This window comes from Quercus robur, chromosome 10 (genome assembly GCF_932294415.1).
Source record: "Quercus robur chromosome 10, dhQueRobu3.1, whole genome shotgun sequence".
Lineage (NCBI taxonomy): Eukaryota > Viridiplantae > Streptophyta > Magnoliopsida > Fagales > Fagaceae > Quercus > Quercus robur.
This window is the reverse complement of record NC_065543.1, coordinates 29,938,789-29,958,083: the sequence shown is the minus strand read 5'-3', so window position 1 is coordinate 29,958,083 and position 19,295 is coordinate 29,938,789. Positions and strand designations below refer to the sequence as shown.

At 44.3% G+C, this 19,295-nt stretch overlaps 1 protein-coding gene across 1 annotated transcript; it reads right to left on the bottom strand.

Annotated features, from left to right (window-relative positions):
* Positions 1-8,046: 8,046 nt before the first annotated feature.
* Positions 8,047-9,760, bottom strand: LOC126704040 (uncharacterized). The gene is made up of 2 exons (XM_050403082.1): positions 8,800-9,760; positions 8,047-8,727 (listed from the first exon to the last, which is right to left on the bottom strand). The coding sequence occupies exons 1-2, from the start codon at positions 9,271-9,273 to the stop codon at positions 8,047-8,049; spliced, it is 1,155 nt and encodes a 384-aa protein (XP_050259039.1). The 5' UTR covers positions 9,274-9,760.
* Between the last annotated feature and the right edge of the window lie 9,535 nt (positions 9,761-19,295).

Below are 19,295 nucleotides of genomic sequence, written 5' to 3'. Positions count from 1 at the left end.
TGCTTATATTTAGATCTATATGTTGTTCCTTTTGCTTTATCATAAAAGTAAATTGTTGAAATATATACAATATTGATAATAACTTTGTATGTTTAATAATCACGTAAATTGTGATTTTATCCGTAAAAAAATAAATATTTACATCGCTACGTCTATACTATGATGCAATTTACATGTTATACATTGCTACATCTATACTAACGAAATAAATATATTTAAGTTTTGATCCAATGTATCTAAAAAATTAATAAATGTTTAATTAGCAACCAAGTACCAAAATATTTATCAACACATAGGAAATATTTTCCAAGTTCTAAGTTTAAAATCCAAAATAAGTAATCAAATGGAAACTAGTTAACTAAAATATGAATTCTAAAAGTAAGATGAATATTAAGGTGAAGTGAACATTTAATTATTCTCATTCTAGGTTTCTTATAACCACCGTCCTAATCATCACCATTCGGTTCGTCATATATGTAGACATTGTATATTTGTATACAAGAGCTACAAAAGATATCAAGATACAACTTCACACTTAACTATTTAAGTTATACCACTCAACAATAATTATAGAGCATGCTCAAAAAAATCAATCAATCAATATACAAATACAAGAAAAACATTTTAGTAATATTAGAACACTGTAGGGTCCTGTTTTTCAGCCCAATACCACACGATGGGTGGGATCTTGGACCAGCGGGCCCAATACAATAAATTTGTAGAGAGCGGGCTAAAAGGCTAGGCCCTGGTGAACGAACAGTCGTTAGTCATGGTGTTCATGATGATCGCACAGAGGTGAACTGAGCTTATCCAAGAAGACTTTCTCCTCGGCACGGCCTAGGTGGCCCCGGCTCTTGGACCTGGTCCCCGTCCTCTTTCTGGACTGCTTCTTCCTCCTTTTATACTAGCTTTTTCCCCTTTTTACGAATGTCCATGTGTAGGTTCAGCTTTATAGGGCTGATACTTGTCCCATCAGCCCATACCCAAAGTGGTTGGGGGTGGTTGTAAAAACTGAAAAGCATGGCTCTATCAGGTACAGAGTACTTAATTGTAGTAATGGTAGTCATTCCCTTGTTCTTTGTTGTACGGCACCGAGATTCCAAAGCCCATACTGGCCTTGGGCCCAGACCCATCTAGGCCCCGGGCCCAAGCCCATACCAGCTTTGGGCGCAGGCCCAGCAGAAAGGTCCAGTTACCTTATGCCCTTCTTGAAACTGCCTTAGAGTAAAAACAAGTTTTGGGTATTGAGTTCCCAGAGTTGACCGGTTAAGCTTTCCCGGTCGAGCGTATGAGTCATGTCCGGGAAAATCATGATATGCACGGGAAATTGAGTTGCCGAACATAATCGGTCAAAATGGAACCAAGTTCCAAGATCATAAATGCTGCACCGCCCTTTCACCTAAACACCCACTTTAACCAGATAATACTGGACCTTCAGTAGCACTAACAGTGACTGTAATCATAATCTCCCCACTAACCTTGGCTATAAATAGAAGAAAGTTGGGACAAAAAGGGGTTCAGAAAATTTGAGAGAAAACAGTCAAGTGAAGTGAATATCAATTGGGCGTTGCTTTGAGTCTCTCTGCCGAGAACGACCCATAGTAGGAAATCCTCTAACCCACTACAAATAAATTGTGAGCCCAAGTGAACTAAGGCCTAGAAGGCTTATACTTGGTTCTTACAATTGGCGCCCACCGTGGGGCCCTCCTACAAAGCTGTGGTTCGACTGGGACTCAAACGACAGGAATGTCTGAGGAGCGTTTAGGAGAGCGTGCACCGAGCGGCTCCATGGGATCTTCTCGGGGGTCAACGTGGAGGGAGAGAAGGCAGCAACGACGGGAAGATAGGGAGCACCTGAGAGGGGAGGAAAGGTCCGGATTGGGAGAGGGGTCGGCTCAGACACACTGGACGGTTTCAGACGTCTCGGCGCATCGGCAGTATGACGAAAGGGACCGAGAGCTGGAGCAGTTACGCAGACTGGTAATGGATTTAGAGCTGGAAGCAAGGGGTCGGCGACATGAAAGGAATCGCAACCCCCAACAAAGGAGAAACCAGGGCGAGGGCTCCAGCCGGTCTAGTACGCAACGATCCCGAGACCGATCGCGTTCCCAAGAGTCACACCGGCAACCACGGGAACCACGTCATCAGCGGAACCGTTCACGGTCGCATGGTTACGATCACCAAGGATCAGAATCGCCGGAGGAACGACTGCACCACAATGCCGCCATGGACGCCATGAGCCGAGCCTTGCGGATGGCGGCTCGGTCACCATTCTCCGATGAAATTGAACGGGCCCCGATACCGAGCAGATTCACACGACCACCATTCAATTCGTATGAGGGGAGGACAGACCCCGTGGAGCACGTTAGCCATTACATCCACATGATGTCTTTGCATGCGCACAACGATGCATTGATGTGTAAAGTATTCCCCTCTAGTCTCGGCTCTACTGCACTGAGATGGTTCAATGGGCTGCGGAAGGGTTCTATACACAGTTTCGCCGAGCTGATTCAAGAATTCGGCAGCAGGTTCGTGACATGCAGCCGAGTGCAACAACCGGTTGACGCACTACTTTCCATGAAGATGAGGGTCGGGGAAACCCTTCGGAGTTATGCCAGCCGATACTGGGAACTCTACAACGAGATTGGTGGAGGAAACGAGAAAATTGCAGCAAACACCTTTAGGATGGGGCTCCCTGAAGATTCTGAATTACGGGAGTCACTGACGAGAAGACCCCCCGAGGATATGAGGCAACTGATGAGACGCATAGAGGAGTACAAACGCCTGGAGGATGACCGGCTGCAAAGCAGGGGGAAAGCTCCTTTAGTGGGGAGATCTCATCAAAGCATTTTGCCGACGAAACCGAAAAGAGACTTCAGAATGCAGCAACCAGAGGCGTAGATCGACGGGGTTAATGTGGTGTTTAAAGAGCCCATGCACAAGATCTTGGAACGGATCAAAAACGAGCCATTCTTCAGGTGGCCGAACAAAATGGGGGGCGACCCATCCCGGAGAAACCAAAACCTATACTGCACCTATCACAGAGACAAGGGGCACACCACCGAGCAGTGTCGGGTGTTAAAAGATCATCTCGGACAACTAGTAAGGGCCGGGTACCTAAAAGAGTTAGTAGCAGATTCCATTGACTGAGAAACCGGGCAGGGCGCCCAACAGAAAAGGAATCCCCTTCCATCACCCCTGGGGTAATCGAAGTCATCCATGCCGCACCAAGAAGGGTAGCAGCGGCAAAAAGGGTATTGACAGTGGCCTACGCGGAGGGAGAATCATCCAAGAAGAAAAAGAAAGTTGGACGGCTGTCCATCTCGTTCGGAGAAGACGATTTAGAAGGGACGGTCCAACCCCACGACGATGCTTTGGTGGTGACAGCCCGGATAGGCGGATTCCTGGTGAAGAGGGTAATGATTGATCAAGGAAGTGGGGCTGACGTCATGTACCCGGACCTCTTTGAAGGGCTCGGGTTAAAAACCCAGGATTTGGCAAAGTATGACACGCCGTTGGTCTCGTTTGACGGGAGAGTTGTAATTCCCGAGGGGCAAATCTCTCTCCCAGTGGACATGGAAGGCAAGGGAGTTATAGTTACATTTATAGTAGTCCGATCATTCGCACCATACACCGCAATCCTGGGAAGGCCGTGGATTCACGCCATGGGGGCTGTTCCGTCCACCCTTCACGTGAAAGTAAAATTTCCTACTGAGAATGGAGTTGCCGAGGTAAGGGGGAACCAACAGGTGGCGAGGCAGTGCCTTGTCGCCGCGGTCAGGTGGGAGAAGGAACAACTCGGTCAAACTAAGGAAAACAAGAAAGAGAATTCATAGCAATTACAGAAACCCCCGGGGGAAACTGGGGCGGACGTTGCTGAGCAGGTGCTAAAGGTAAGAATTCTCCCAGATACTGACAGATATTTCCAGATAGGTACAAGCACGAATGACCGGGAAAGGGTAGAGATGTTGTTGTTCCTGTTGCAGAACATAGATGTTTTCGCATGGAGCCCGTATGAAGTGCCCGGTGTAGATCCCGAGTTCATTGTCCACAGACTCAACGTGGATCCATTGTTCCCCCCGAAGAAGCAGAAACCGAGAAGAGCGTCAAAAGAACACGTCGATGCAGTAAACCTGGAGGTACAGCGGCTGAAGGAGGCCGGAGCCATAAAGGAGATATTCTTCCCGAAGTGGTTGGCAAACACTGTCGTGGTGAAGAAGAAGAATGGGAAATGGAGAGTTTGTGTGGATTTCACAGACTTGAACAAGGCATGTCCCAAGGACCCATTCCCGATGCCCAAGATTGACCAGCTAGTAGATGCAACATACGGGCACCCGAGGATGAGATTCCTAGATGCCTTCCAGGGCTACCACCAGATTGCCTTGGCGCCCGAAGACCGAGAAAAGATAGCATTTATCTCCCCGAATGCAAACTATCACTACGAGGTCATGCCGTTTGGATTGAAGAACGCCGGGGCTACGTATCAGCGAATGATGACGAGAATGTTCCGAGAAAAAATTGGATGCACGGTTGAAGTTTATATCGACGATATGGTGGTAAAAAGCAGAATTGAGTCACAGCATACCGAAGATCTCCGGGGAGTGTTTGAGATACTACGTCGGCACAAATTGCGCCTGAATGCCGAGAAGTGCACTTTCGGAGTGGGGGCTGGGAAGTTCCTAGGATATCTGATCTCTACTCGGGGAATAGAAGCTAACCCCGATCAAATAGAAGCCGTGAACCGCCTCAAACCACCAAGCAATCCCAAAGAGGTACAAGTGCTCACTGGAATGTTAGCCGCCCTGAACCGATTTATCTCCAAGTTTGCCAATCGCTGCCGGCCGTTTTATCAGCTTCTGAAAAAGTGGAAGGGGTTTCGATGGGACGAGAGCTGCGATTAAGCTTTTCGAGAACTAAAGGAATATTTGGCAAAGGCGCCGAGGTTGACGGCCCCGGAGCCCGGGGAGGATCTGTTTATGTACCTTGCAGTCACCGATCATGCCGTAAGTGCTGTGTTACTAAGGGACCGGGGAGTGCAAATGCCGGTGTATTACGTGAGCAAAACCTTGGTCGATGCCGAGACAAGGTACCTGCCTCTTGAAAAGTTAGTTTTGGCCCTGGTGCACGCCACGAGGAAGTTACCACATTACTTCCAGGCACACACAGTGTTCGTCCTCACCGAGTATCCATTGCAATCACTGTTGAAGAGATCCGACTTCATAGGACAGATTGCCAAATGGGGGACACGATTGAGATCGTTTGACATAAGATACCGACCTAGAAGCTCGGTGAAGGGACAGGTTCTCGCTGATTTCATCGCAGAATTTACACCCAAGAATGAAGGCAAGGTAATCTGTAGTGCGGAGATTCGCCCGTGGAGGTTATTTGTGGACGGCGCATCAAATGCTATGGAGGCCGGGGCTGGTATTGTCGTAATCACCCCTGAGGGTATACGACTGGAACACTCCTTCAGATTGGGGTTCAAAGTCTCGAACAACGAAGCCGAATATGAAGCCCTACTGGCCGGGTTGAGGGCAGTATTGCATCTGGGCGCAAAGGACGTGGAGATCTACTCGGACTCTCAGCTGGTTGTTTATCAGATCACTGGGGACTTCGAGGCTCGGGACCCCCGAATGAAAGCTTATCTAAGTACGGCAAAGCAGATTATCGGTCAGTTTGGAACGGTAAAGATATCCCAGGTAGCCCGGTCACAAAACAAGCACGCTGACTCTCTTGCCACGTTAGCCTCATCGGCTACCGAGGACACGCCAAGGCTTATCACGATAGAACTTATAAGGGAGCCAAGCATCTGTGTGAAGAGTGTTCTCGACCAAGCCGGAGTAGAGGTTGCGCAGGTGGCGGTGGCCGGTCCATGTTGGATGAACCCGATCATAGACTTCCTTTCCGAAGATAAAGTTCCAGAGGATGAGGCCGAGGCCAACAAGATTCGACGAATGGCTCCCAAGTACTGGCTATCTTCGGACCGAAAGTTGTACCGAAGGTCCTTCGCGGGCCCTTACCTCTTGTGCCTGCATCCCGAAAGAGTCAAGGAGCTTCTGACCGAGCTGCATGAGGGAGTGTGCGGCGGGCATGCTGAGGGACGATCCTTAGCACACAGAGCAATGACACAGGGGTTTTGGTGGCCACAGATGCAAAAGGATGCCGCCGAATACGTTCGGAGTTGCGAACAATGTCAAAAGCACGCCCTAATGATCCATCAGCCGGCAGGACGTCTAAATCCTGTCAGCAGCCCGTGGCCATTCGCACAATGGGGGCTTGACATCCTCGGGCCATTCCCCCGAGCAACGGGGAACCGCCGTTTTGTATTGGTGGCTGTAGATTACTTCACAAAGTGGGCTGAAGCTGAAGCCTTGGCTAATATCCGGGATACTGACGTGAAAAAATTTGTATGGAAAAACATAGTTACAAGGTTTGGGGTGCCGAATTCGCTAGTGACAGACAATGGGCTACAGTTCGACAGCAACGCTTTTCGGAACTTTTGCAGTGAGCTCGGCATCAAGAACAAGTATTCAACCCCGGCATACCCACAAAGCAACGGCCAAGCTGAAGCAGTAAACAAGACTATTTTGAACGGGTTCAAGAGAAGGTTGGATGGAGCGAAAGGAAGATGGGCAAAAGAGCTACCCAGTGTTTTATGGGCCTACCGCACGACCCCCAGGAGATCCACGGGGGAAACCCCGTTTTCTCTGACATACGGAGCAGAAGCAGTGATACCAACCGAGGTGAGCTTATGCAGTGCACGGGTCGTCGGGTTTGACCCCGTATAGAACGCCGACCTGATGATGGAGCATTTGGATTAGCTAGAAGAATGCAGGGAGGCCGCGACCGTACGGTTTGCCGAGTATCAGCAGAAGCTGGCCCAAAGGTACAACCGAAATGTAAAGGTCAGGGAATTCCGTGCCGGGGAACTAGTGTTAAGAAGGGTAGTGGGAAAGATGCGGGACATGGCTGCAGGGAAGCTTGCTCAGAGTTGGGAGGGACCATACAGAGTCACAGCCATCGCGAGTGCAGGGGCCTACTACTTGGAAGACCTCGACGAGAGGCCGCTCCCCCGACCATGGAACGCCAACAACTTGAAGAAATTCTACGCATAATCATCGGTGTAAGCCAGAACTTGTATTCCATTAAAATTAAGAGCATGATGAACTTTTTTGTATATGCTGTTTTTGACTCCGTAACCGCACACCAAGAGAATCGCCAATAAATCTCTAAGGACAGAAACCTGACCCTCGGCTCGATCAATATCGCCGAGCAGGTGGAAACCTTACAAATAAGTCTCTAAGGATAGAAACCTGACCCTCGGCTCGATCAATATCGCCGAGCAGGTGGAAACCTTACAAATAAATCTCTAAGGACAGAAACCTGACCCTCGGCTCGATCAATATCGCCGAGCAGGTGGAAACCTTACAAATAAGTCTCTAAGGACAGAAACCTGACTCTCGGCTCGATCAAAATCGCCGAGCAGGTGGAAACCCTACAAACAAATCTCTAAGGACAGAAACCTGACTCTCGGCTCGATCAAAATCGCCGAGCAGGTGGAAACCTTACAAACAAATCTCTAAGGACAGAAACCTGACCCTCGGCTCGACCAAAATCGCCGAGCAGGTGGAAACCTTACAAACAAATCTCTAAGGACAGAAACTTGATTCTCGGTTAAACTCAAATCTCCGAACAAGTGGAAACCTTACAAGCGAATACTCTAAGGACGAAAACACGATTCTCGGTTAAACCAAAGCCTGATGAAAACCTAACCCTTTTACAAATACTAAGTCCATTAGCGCTCTTAAATTACCCACAGCACCGCACAACAGGTTTTCGGGGGTACCATTCTATTAAGCGGCCATATCACTGGCATGATTCAAGCAAAACACATAAATAGATATAAATTCATTCAACAAATTGAAACGGAAAAAGAAAACGGACTACTAATTAAACAAATAAAGGCAATTGTTTAGTCACCACACCCCGGTGACGTGGGCAAATAAAACCAATAAAATAAAAATAAGCTAGTAAATAAAAGTAAAATCAGTTGGGAGGTTGGGTCGGCGGTGTCACTTCCTGCTGGACGGTCAGGGGAAAAGGCGAGTCCTCACCGAGAAGCTCCTGCACAGTCGGGATACTGGTGGCTTCCATTTCCTCGGGCTCAGCGTGAGCATCGATTTGTTCAACCAGCTCCCTCATACTGGCCGTCTCCTCCTCGTCAATAGCAACCGGGGCATCTTGGGCGGCAGGTGCAGGGCTCGGGAATGGAATTTGGCCGGGGTCTCTCCAAGGCGAATCCTCGGGAACTCCCATTGCTTGGAGAGCGAAAAACCACCCGGCCTCAAAACCCATATTCCGAGCCCGAGCCACTACCGGCTCTGCGGAATTCTCGGCATCGGCAAAACCGACATCGTACCATTTCTGCTCCGCGGCCGCCAAGCCTGCCCTGAGATCGGCAATCTCCTCGGCGTTGGAGGTATTAAGGCTGATGGCTTGGGCTAGCTTGACCTCCGTCTCATTCTGCTGAGTCAGGAGCTCCGCGTACCTCTTCTCGGCCAATGCTCGGTTCTTCTCCGCAGCAGCAGCCTTTTTCTCAGCAGACTCAGCAGCCTTCAGCTTTTCCTTAGCCGTTTTCACCGCTGACTCCCGCGCCTCCTTCGCGCGCTCGTTTTCCTCGGCAAGCTCCCGGGCCCGGGCAGCCACAATGTGAGCCATTTGAGCGGCCTAGCAAGCGCAAAGGTTAGAAAGGAAGCAAAAGGAAATCTATATGAAGGAGTAGATAGACAAAAGAATTACCGCAATGGCATGCCACTCTAACCGGCGCCCCACAGACTCCTCGGATCCCTCCTCAAAAGCGTGCACGTCCTCAGGAAGTTGGAGAGCTTCAGCCAAAGTTTGGGCAATACGGCCGCCCTCGCCCTTATCCCACATCCGAACACAGGCGGTTGAGGGCAATGGCTTGCCGTCCAGAAGGAACTTTGACTCCCACGCTGGAGCCACTTGGGAGGAGGACGCGCCCCCCGTGCCAGCTTCGGTTGGCGGCTCGCAGATAACGATTCCACCTGTTGGTCGGGGAGGAGTCCGGACAGCGGCATCTCCCTGTCCCGTGGAAGGTTGATCGGTAACTTTTTGTTTCTTTCGAGCGCGTCCGGCCTGCGAGGAGGGTGGGGGCTGAGACGTTTGACCCCGGCCCTGGGAAGGCGGGGGCTGATTGGGTTGCCGGGCACCGGGCACGAACCGTTCTATTGACATCACCTTCCTTGATACCATCCTTCCGCTAGGTCGGATAGCTTCAGCTAGCAGGGCAGCCGCTTCTATCACTTGTTGTTGAGGCACAGCGGCTGGATTCTCGGGAATGGGCTGCTCTTGCGCTTGGTCTTCTTGCTGTATGGCTTCGTGGGCTATCTCCCTGAGGCGCCGGGATGCTTGTTCTGCGGATTCGTCTCGCAAAGGGGCTAGCTCGTCCGCGCAAGTAAACCGCCGACCAAATTCCCTCGCTTCCCCGGTTGTAAGCTTCGGCGGCAAAAAGTTTACGTACCGGACGTCTATATATGATAGCAGAGGGCTGTCTACTATCAGTGCCTGCTTGAAAGGCTGCCAAGTAGAATAAACCGGCTCCACTCCGAGGATCAAGTGCGAGGCCCGGAGTTGTCCGTCCCAATGCACGTATATCTCGGAACGGAGGACGAAGTTTAAATCTTTGGCGTGGACGGTTTTGAGGTCCTGCACAAACACTTTGCCGTCTGCAAAAGAACAGGTGACTCATTAGTCTCCAATAAGAAGAAAAGAAGAGGTGGAGGAAAGCAATTATATGAAGGGGATGGTACGAACCCACTTCACGCCGTGTAAGGGGGCAAGAGATCTCCCCGGCAAACCAATTGCCGCGCACCCTAACGAACTCCCCGGCGGAGTTCCTGTTCGAATCAGGTAGGTATGATATCAGCCGTACCCGTGCATCTCTTGTCTTTAGGTAATAATTGGTGTCTTTACTCCCACAGAGGCTATACATTTGGTTAATGTCATGGTGGTCTAACTGTAAGTTAAAGGTGTGGTTCAACTTACTGACACAACTAACTACCCGGTAAAAATTGGGGGGAAGCTGGTGAGGGCACAGCCCATAGTAAGTGAGTGTGTTTATCAAGAGGGGATCTACGGGGAACCTGACCCCACCTTCTAAAATGGACATCAAAGGAAAGAAGGCTGTGCCCTGCCCTCGGTGGAGTTCAATATCACTCTCATGGCAGTAAGCCACATCCACGTCATCGGGAATGTTAAATTTATTCCTAAAGGTGGCCAAAGCAGCCGGGGATTCTAAAAGGTAAGAGTAACCCATCTATAACGCCTAAAACTACAAAAGTGAACTCAAAGAAATAAAGCTGAAGGAACAGGAAGGGGAAGAAAAACTTACTTTGGGTTCTAAGGAGGAAAAGAACACTGGGCAAGCAAGCGCACAGAAATGTGGTCGGCAGAGAGTAAGCACTAAAGATCAGAGGCGAAGGGAAAATGGAATGGTGTTCAGAGGGGGACTATTTATAGAGCCAAAAAGAAATGGGGGAAGAAGAAACGCTTAATCAAGCAATAAATGGGCATAGTTTACAAGCGACCCAGCGAATGCCAAGCGTAATCGATTCGCACGCCGCTTCGGTTCACGAACCGTCAGGCAATAATGACGACTGCGCCTGGCGCCGTGAAACGGCGCGTCTTTTGAGATGAATATTAATAAGAAGTGACAGTCAGAAGTCCAGGCTAGAAGATTCCCGAGGTCAAAAGGCCCAGGCAGCTCCTTGATTCTTCTCGGCGACCGAGTATGAATCAAGGGGGGGCTATTGTACGGCACCGAGATTCCAAAGCCCATACTGGCCTTGGGCCCAGACCCATCTAGGCCCCGGGCCCAAGCCCATACCGGCTTTGGGCGCAGGCCCAGCAGAAAGGTCCAGTTACCTTATGCCCTTCTTGAAACTACCTTAGAGTAAAAACAAGTTTTGGGTATTGAGTTCCCAGAGTTGACCGGTTAAGCTTTCCCAGTCGAGCGTATGAGTCATGTCCGGGAAAATCATGATATGCACGGGAAATTGAGTTTCCGAACATAATCGGTCAAAATGGAACCAAGTTCCAAGATCATAAATGCTGCACCGCCCTTTCACCTAAACACCCACTTTAACCAGATAATACTGGACCTTCAGTAGCACTAACGGTGACTGTAATCATAATCTCCCCACTAACCTTGGCTATAAATAGAAGAAAGTTGGGAGAAGAAGGGGTTCAGAAAATTTGAGAGAAAACAGTCAAGTGAAGTGAATATCAATTGGGCGTTGCTTTGAGTCTCTCTGCCGAGAACGACCCATAGTAGGAAATCCTCTAACCCACTACATTTGTCATTTTAGTACTTTTCCTGTTCGGCGAAATGACTCGGAATGTCATCACCAAGACCGAGTTGCTCCCTTTGCCCTCGGCTACATTTATGGCCGAGGAGGGTCCTTCCCATGGCCGAGGAGGATCCTTCCCATGGCCAAGGGGTGGGCATTCCTTGGATCGGGCCCTGGGCCCAGCGCAGACATTGACATGAGCTTCCCGGTTTTACACCCCCCTCACAAACACAAATTAGTATATTGATCAAATAAATTTAACAACATTATAGCTTAAAAGGTAGCAAAGCCAATATAAATTCTTTATTTAGAAATAATGAAACATTCCTTCATTTTGATTACAAGTGAACTAGAAACTAGAAAACATTTGCTTAGGTTAACAAAATTATATTAAAAAAAAAAAAAAGTCATATCATCACAACATAGAATAGTAAAAACCCTTAAAGTTTCATTAAAACCAAAAATTTATTCCATTAAAAAAAAAAAAAAAACCAAAAACTGATATTTTGGTAGGATCGGTAGAATCAGTAGGATCCCATATGATCTTACACGATCCTACATACGATCCTACCATTTTTATGATCTTAGTGCAATTCTAAACATTTTGGTGAGGTAGGATTGTAAAATCATGCGATCCTACGACCGCGATTTTGACAAACTTGGTTTCTGTCCTTTTGTTTTTTATTTTTCCTGGGGTATGTTTTTCATGTTCAATATCTGTGTGAATGGAGAGGAGTGACCAATATCAGTTTTTGATCTTGTTTCTCAAGTATTTTTATGTCTTTTCTTTTTGGAGGAGAGTGACATAAAATGGATGCAAAAATACATGTTTACCCTTATTTTTAATAGAGGTGGGTTACAGAAGACTAACAGAGCTTACCTTACAGAAGACTAACAGAGCTTATCTTAGGTGGATAAAGTGACACTTTTCAAACCACAAGTAAGCAAAATGATTTTGGGCCAAACCACAAGTGAATTTACTGTAATTACCCTTATTGCATAAGTGTTGCACATCACATATTGGAAGAGTAAAGGAAGATGCTATGATTATTCCTATGCAAATAAGGGGGAGGTTTTAATAGAAAATGTGTAATATAAGCCGATCCATATTGGGAAAACAAATGAACATGCTATGATTTTTCGTTAATAAACAGGACACTCGAAGTATTTAAAGTATTGAATGTAAGGGTTAACATTCATTAGAGTTAGCCTTCTTCTGTTAAATGAATAACTTGATCCATTTATTCTTAGTGAAAGAAGAGTATTAAATTGCATGTGAAACATTCAGTGAAGACAATACCGTACCGTACCAGCCGGTATCGGTACGAGTACCCCCTCTGTTTCGTATTGGAAAAAATATCGGCCTTACTAGATGAGTACCGGCTGTACCGGAGAAATTCGGCCGTTCTGGCCGGTAAAGAGATACCGGACCGAAACACATCCAAGCCATATTCTTTCTTTCTCTCATGCTCTCTCTCAGCTGCTCTGTCTCTCTCATCTCTTGGCTTCTCTGTCTCAGAGTCTCTAGCTGCTCTGTCTCTCACTCTACTCTATCTCGGCTTCTTACTCTACTCTGTCTCGGCTTCTCATTCCCTGTCTCGGGTCTCGGCTTCTCACTCTCAGCCCCTCGCTTGCCCCTGTTCTGAATCGAAAATCGGAATCGCTGAGAGGATTCTTTTTTTTTTTCCTTTCCCTTTTCACCTTCCCTTTTCCTTCTCTCTGTTTTTTCGTTTTGGGGCTCTGGGCCCTTCGGCTCAAGTTTGTTGTGGATCTGTGACTCAGAGACCTGAGAATGGGTATTTTTATTGTTTTTGAGAATGGGTATGTTTGTTTTGTTGTGCGTCATGGGTCTGTGATTCAGAGTAAATATATTATTTTATTTTATTTTATTTTTGCTGGGAATGGGTATGTTGTATGTGGGTATGTGATTCTATATATATATATATATATATATATATATATATATATATAATAGCGGTAAACCCAAAACGGTACACCGGTATTGACCGGTACTCGAAATATATCGTACCGTTGGCCAAACCGGTACAATCTCCGGTACGGTATTGACTTCCTTGGAAACATTTTCTTTTACGCAGTCAAAAACATTTTGAAGTAGAAAATTGATCAAATTAAACTGGTTCTAGCTCTGAGGATTAACTAGTTTCACTATACTTTAGTCTTGTTTTAAAAACTACGGTTCACGCCTTTCATCTATGCAATTGGTTTAGGAAATGATATGGTACAAATGAAATGGTATTAGTACGTACTGCGAATGATAGATGTGTAGAAAAGAAAATATACTATATAAATTCACTTTGGTATTAAAAAAAAACGTTCTTCTCCAAACTTTGAAACTAGAAGAGCCTCATTCGGCTCACTGTTTCTAAAGAAGTGAGTATTCTTGTCATCGAACAAGCTTTTGTCACCCCCAAAGGCTTGTTTCAAGTTCATTGGATAGGTGAGATGGGAGAGGACCTAGAAGAGATATGAAAGAAACTATCATTGGCTGGTGAAGAAAGTATTGTTGTAATGGTGGAAATGAATTCAACAGACAATTGAGACCAAAAAGCAGCATTGACTAATGGCCAAAGTGCTAACCACCAAGCTTATCATCGTGTCGGCAATGAAGACAATGACGAAAAAATAATGGCAACCCACGAAAGGTATGAAAGCAGCGAATGTTGACACTAAGAAGGGGGGGGGGGGGGTGTTTCGGGTAAATACGATGCCTTATTGATGTAAAATATATATATATATATATATATATATATGTTCTTTCCAAAAAAGGAAAAGAAAAGATACTAAATTCTATTATAAAATAGCTCGGCTTTATCAAACTATCAAAGGCCAGTTTAGTATATATATATATATCTTTTAGCAAGTGTATATATACATTTTTTTTACCATCCTAGCTTGCAAGCTATAATAGAGTCAAACAAACAATAACTTGATAGAATAAGATAACTCTAACTTAAATCTTCTAAATCTCTTTAATTTTTAGATAGATGTAAGATATATAACATTTATTTGATTTTGTGTGATTTATATGAATCTTTTAACACCATTGATTTTTTAACTATCACATATCTTATTTGTGTCGGAATTAAAATTAGAGAAAAATGAAGGATTTTAATGTGAAAATCGTTTCCCATCAATGTTTCTGTTTTTGGATTTGTGGTAAAATACGAATATTAGGCCGGAAATCAATTCAACAGACAATTGAGACCAAAAAGCAGCATTGACTAATGGCCAAAGTGCTAACCACCAAGCTTATCATCGCGTCGGCAATGAAGACAATGACGAAAAAACTAATGGCAGCCCACGAAAGGTATGAAAGCAGCGAATGTAGACACAAAGGAGGGGGGGGGGTGTCGGGGTGAATTCGATGCCATATTGATGTAAAAAAAAAATATACTAATCATTCTATTACAAAATAGCTCGGTTTTACCTAAATATCAAAGGTCAGTAAAGTTGGTAAAGTTGCGAATGAGTTAGCACACTGATTGACTTCCTTGAAAGATGTGCTGGATTGTCAAGTTGGTAAAGTTTCTCATCAAGTTCTTGCAGTCATTGAGAAGGGTTACATCATAATGTAGTTAATAGCCGAGTTAGAAACAGTACAAAAAATGCGCTTTGCATTTGGCTCAACACAAATCGGCCGGCTAATCCCAAGTTGGAGTGCTATGGAGAGTCCGTTCTTTGAGGCCCTTAGGTACGCTATGAGGCTAGATGTAACACCCAGGAAGCTGGCAAAACTGGTTTTTGAATGCCTAGTACTTCAACAAGTGTCACTACTAAGTTTTTTTTTTTTTTTTTTTTTTTTTTTTTTAAAAGAGGGGTAAGGTTTTTCTTGGTGTTGGGCTGTGTTGTGTTTGCGGAGTCATCACCTATAATAGGATTTTTTTTTTTTTTTTTTTTTTAATGAAGTGCCCATTCATGTATATATTTTTAATAAAAATTTAAAAAAAAAAGTGTTATTTTTTGTTTTATCTAATAGAGACATGATTGTAAATTTATACAAACTACATTTTCTGTCCTTTCATTTTTCTTCTTAACCAAACAAAAAAAATTTATATCCCTTCACTTTTCACTTCCAACCAAACATAAATGAGAAAAACTAAAATCTCTTATATTCTTTCACTTTTTCATCCCCTCTTCATTTTCTACATTTCCACTTTTTCGCTCCCCTAGTCAAAGGAGCCCTAAGTTAGGACTATGAGGGAGTGAACTTGTTGGTTAGGTTGTTGTTGTTTTATTTTATTTTATTTTTTTATGCCATGGGAAAATTATGCCATGTCATCAAAATGGTCAAAACAAAGGAAAATTAAAAATAGGCTTAGGCTATTTAAAGCCGAAGGAAGAGCCTCAAAAAGTTTTTCTAGGTTCTACACGGGTTAGGATTTTGCTAACAGATCTTCACATTCCTAAGGGTTGGACCCAAACTCAGTATTACACGAAGCAGACTCAAAAGCCCATTATAACTTGCTTCACAGATTGGGCCTAATAGACCGGACTTCACCACCATGCAAATTGGGCTTGAGGCCCACGAGCATCATTTATAAAAGTTTCAAAGCCTCAAAACACAGAATGGGCATACAAGCCCATAAACTCTTACCTCTTGAATTGGGCTTGAAAGCTCATACTTTTTCACCACACGGATCAAACTTGAAACCCAATTTAAGGTGTAATTCAAATTGTGAATTTTAATTTATTCAAGGTGTAATTCAAGGGTGAATTTTAATTTATCAAAAAATCCAAGATCCCTACACCACGCAAAATGGACCATGGGAAGCAAAAACTTCACTCAAAGAAGCCATTTGTGCCATTTGAATTGATTGGGTTTTAGGGCTCACACTCTAATACCAACCTATAGATAAAATCAAGGTAGCCCAACCCACGAAGCAAGAAAAAAGGAAAAATATTAGCTGTTGGGCTCATTCAAGGTGTAATTCAAACCAGGAATTTTAACCACTCATGGTGTAATTCAATGGTGAATTTTTAATCAGTTAGGCTTCGTTTGAGAGTTTATAAAGGAATGAAATGATTGTTTGAGAGTTTTTAAAGTATAATTTGGAAGTGAATTTTAACAATTTAATGTATAATTCAAATTGTGAATTTTAATTTATTCAAGGGTGAATTTTAATTTTTTAATAAAATAAGGTGTAATTCGAAAGTGAATTTTAATCACTTTTTTATTATAATTCTTTTATTTTTTATAATGTGAATTTTAACCACATAAGTTGTAATTGAGAATGAATTTTAACTATTTAAGGTGTAATCTAAGAGTGAATATTAATTGCTTAAGGTGTAATTTGAGAATGAATTTCATCCACTTGAGGTATAATTCGAGGGTTAGTTTAAACATGAAAATGTAATATAATAGAATTCTATGAATTTCAATATAGATATTTAAAAAAGTTTTGGAAATTTTAATCAAACAGGTGTAATTTCATATGACTTTTATCCAATTAAAACATAATCCAATGATGAATTTTCACCATCAAGGTTTAGTTATAGGATTTTTAGAATTTTAATCATCAGAGCTATAATTCTAAGAAAAAGACTTTATAATTTTTAGCCATTAAGGTGTAATTTCATGAAAAAAGGAATTAGAATTTAACCATGAAGGAGTAATTCGAAAAAAAATATTTTAGAATTTTAGTCATTAAGTTGTTATTCCGAAAAGTTGATTGTAGAATTTTAACCATTTAAGCATAATTAGAGCATTCACATTAAGGAAGTTAAAATTTTTGGCTTTTAACAACTCAAAACACTATATCTATTTTAACACTTTACTTTACTATATACCCAACATCAAAAGTTTTATTTTTATTTTTACATTTCATTTAAATATTATATTTTTATTCTCTCAATATGTTTCTTTCTCTCTCTTCTTACCTGTCTCTCTCTTTCTCTGAAACAACCCCACCACTTTCTTCTTAATCCAAACAAACCCACACGGTGGAAGAATTTACATGTTAAAATTTTTACTCAGTACGCTCTGAACGATGGAACGCTCTCTCTCCCTTGAAGAACAAGCGGAACTTGCCCGCAGTAATAAAAAAGTTAAAAATGTGAGCCATGCTGGCTTCTGTGAAGGCCAAAGCTCAGGTCCTTCATCTCCTAGCTTCGCTGGGAGGTTAGGCAGCCAAAATGCCTCCTTCAAGGACAAACTAATGGGTGAAATACCAGGTGGATACACGCAGGCTTTCTATTTTGAGGAGTTCATGGATGATGATGCTGAATCGGATGACGAAGTGGAAACGCTCAGGCAAGGGATGGTAGCTGTGAAGTTTTCAAAGGAGCTTAAACAAGAGATCCGAAGACCATGGGCGAGAGCTTTGATTGTGAAGGTATATGGTAGAGCTGTTGGATTAAATTTCCTTCAAGCTAAACTACTGTCTATGTGGAAGCCAGCGGGGCGTTTGGACGTTGTAGATTTAGAACATGGCTTCTTCCTCGTCAGGCTATCATTGAGAGAGGATGTTGAGGATGTTTTGAAGAAAGGTCCTTGATTTATAGGAGACCACTTCCTCTCGGTTAGACCATGGGAACCAGATTTCAAGCCTGACTTAGCCAATGTATCTTCCATTGCAGTCTGGATAAGACTCAGTGGGTTACCAATTGAGTATTACAATGCTAAGGCTCTTCATCATATCGGGAAGGCTATTGGTAATGTGCTAAGGATTGGTATGTTTACTGCGATTGAATCTAGAGGCAAGTTTGCAAGGTTGTGTATCCAAGTTGATGTGGATAAGCCACTTATCACTACGGTGATGATAGGAAAATTTCAGCAATCCATTACATATGAGGGTATTTATAATTTATGTTTTGAATATGGAAGAATGGGCCACAAAAGAGAGGTATGTTCGTTTGTAGTTAGGCCGATGCCGCCGTGTAAGGAAACGGAGATGGGAGGTGCAGGCGATAGAAGAGCAAGCTCACACGTTTTGCATGTTGCTGACAACACTAAGGCAAAGGTGGGACCACATGGTAAGGAGCACGGTGCTATACGCAAGGATGTGCATGAAGGATCGTATGGGCCATGGGTGGTAGTGGCACTTAGGAAGAAAGAGACAAGAGTTCAGAGAAGTGGTGGGTCCTTACCTGAACACGGTCTGGCTTATGAGCAGAGAAGTAACAGACATCAGGTAGCAAATAGGAAGGCTTAGGCTAGTGTGGTGAGGGATGATGGCTCCAATGGGCTGAGCAGGGAATCAAAAAGAAAATTGTCTCCCTTGAGGATTTTGGATAAAGCCCAAGTGGAGCAAGTGATACACAGAATAGGGAAAGAAGCCCATTCTAATTCAGCCCAAAGTTTGAGTTTTAAAGTAAAGGATTCAAAAGGTGATAAAGCCCGAAAGCCTAACTCAGTTTAAGGACTGAAGGCGTTTGTGCGTGCAAGGGCTGGGCATACTCCTTCTAGTAGCACCGTTGGGGAAGATGACATAAAGGAGCTGTTTGACCAGCGAAGTAAGGAGGAAAATGCATCATCGCACATGAAGGGTTGTTCATACCTCAATGATGGCTATGGAGATGCAAGGCCGAAAGTTGTTGGAGAATTTCATTTCACCGCCGTCACTATGTCAGAGATGGGTCAAAATCAAAGAGGAAGCAGCAGAAAAATTTCTGGTGATCGGGTTGGCTGTGAGGTGAGTAATCTTAACTTGGAATATGGATTGGGGCAGCTTAAAGATCAAGAAAGTGTGGACGGAGTGTTGGCTGACTCCACCAATTTGGTGGGTTTTTCCGGTGGTTGTTCCGACACCAGCGAAGGACCACAGGTAGCTCAATCTGATCATTATTCCTTAAGTGATGGAAGTGGGGGTCATGCAACATATGGTGCGGATCAGATGGAATTGGAAGGGGAAGGAGATGGTGGGGCTTCCATTTGATTTTTTTCAGATTCCAGACCATAACGTCCTC

Excerpts from the sequence above, each read along its gene's own strand:
- LOC126704040 (XM_050403082.1), bottom strand. The coding sequence starts at position 9,273 with ATGGTATCAAGGAAGGTGATGTCAATAGAACGGTTCGTGCCCGGTGCC. Across the intron at positions 8,728-8,799 it reads TAGAGTGGCATGCCATTGCG|GCCGCTCAAATGGCTCACAT; the intron begins GTAATTCTTTTG and ends TGCGCTTGCTAG.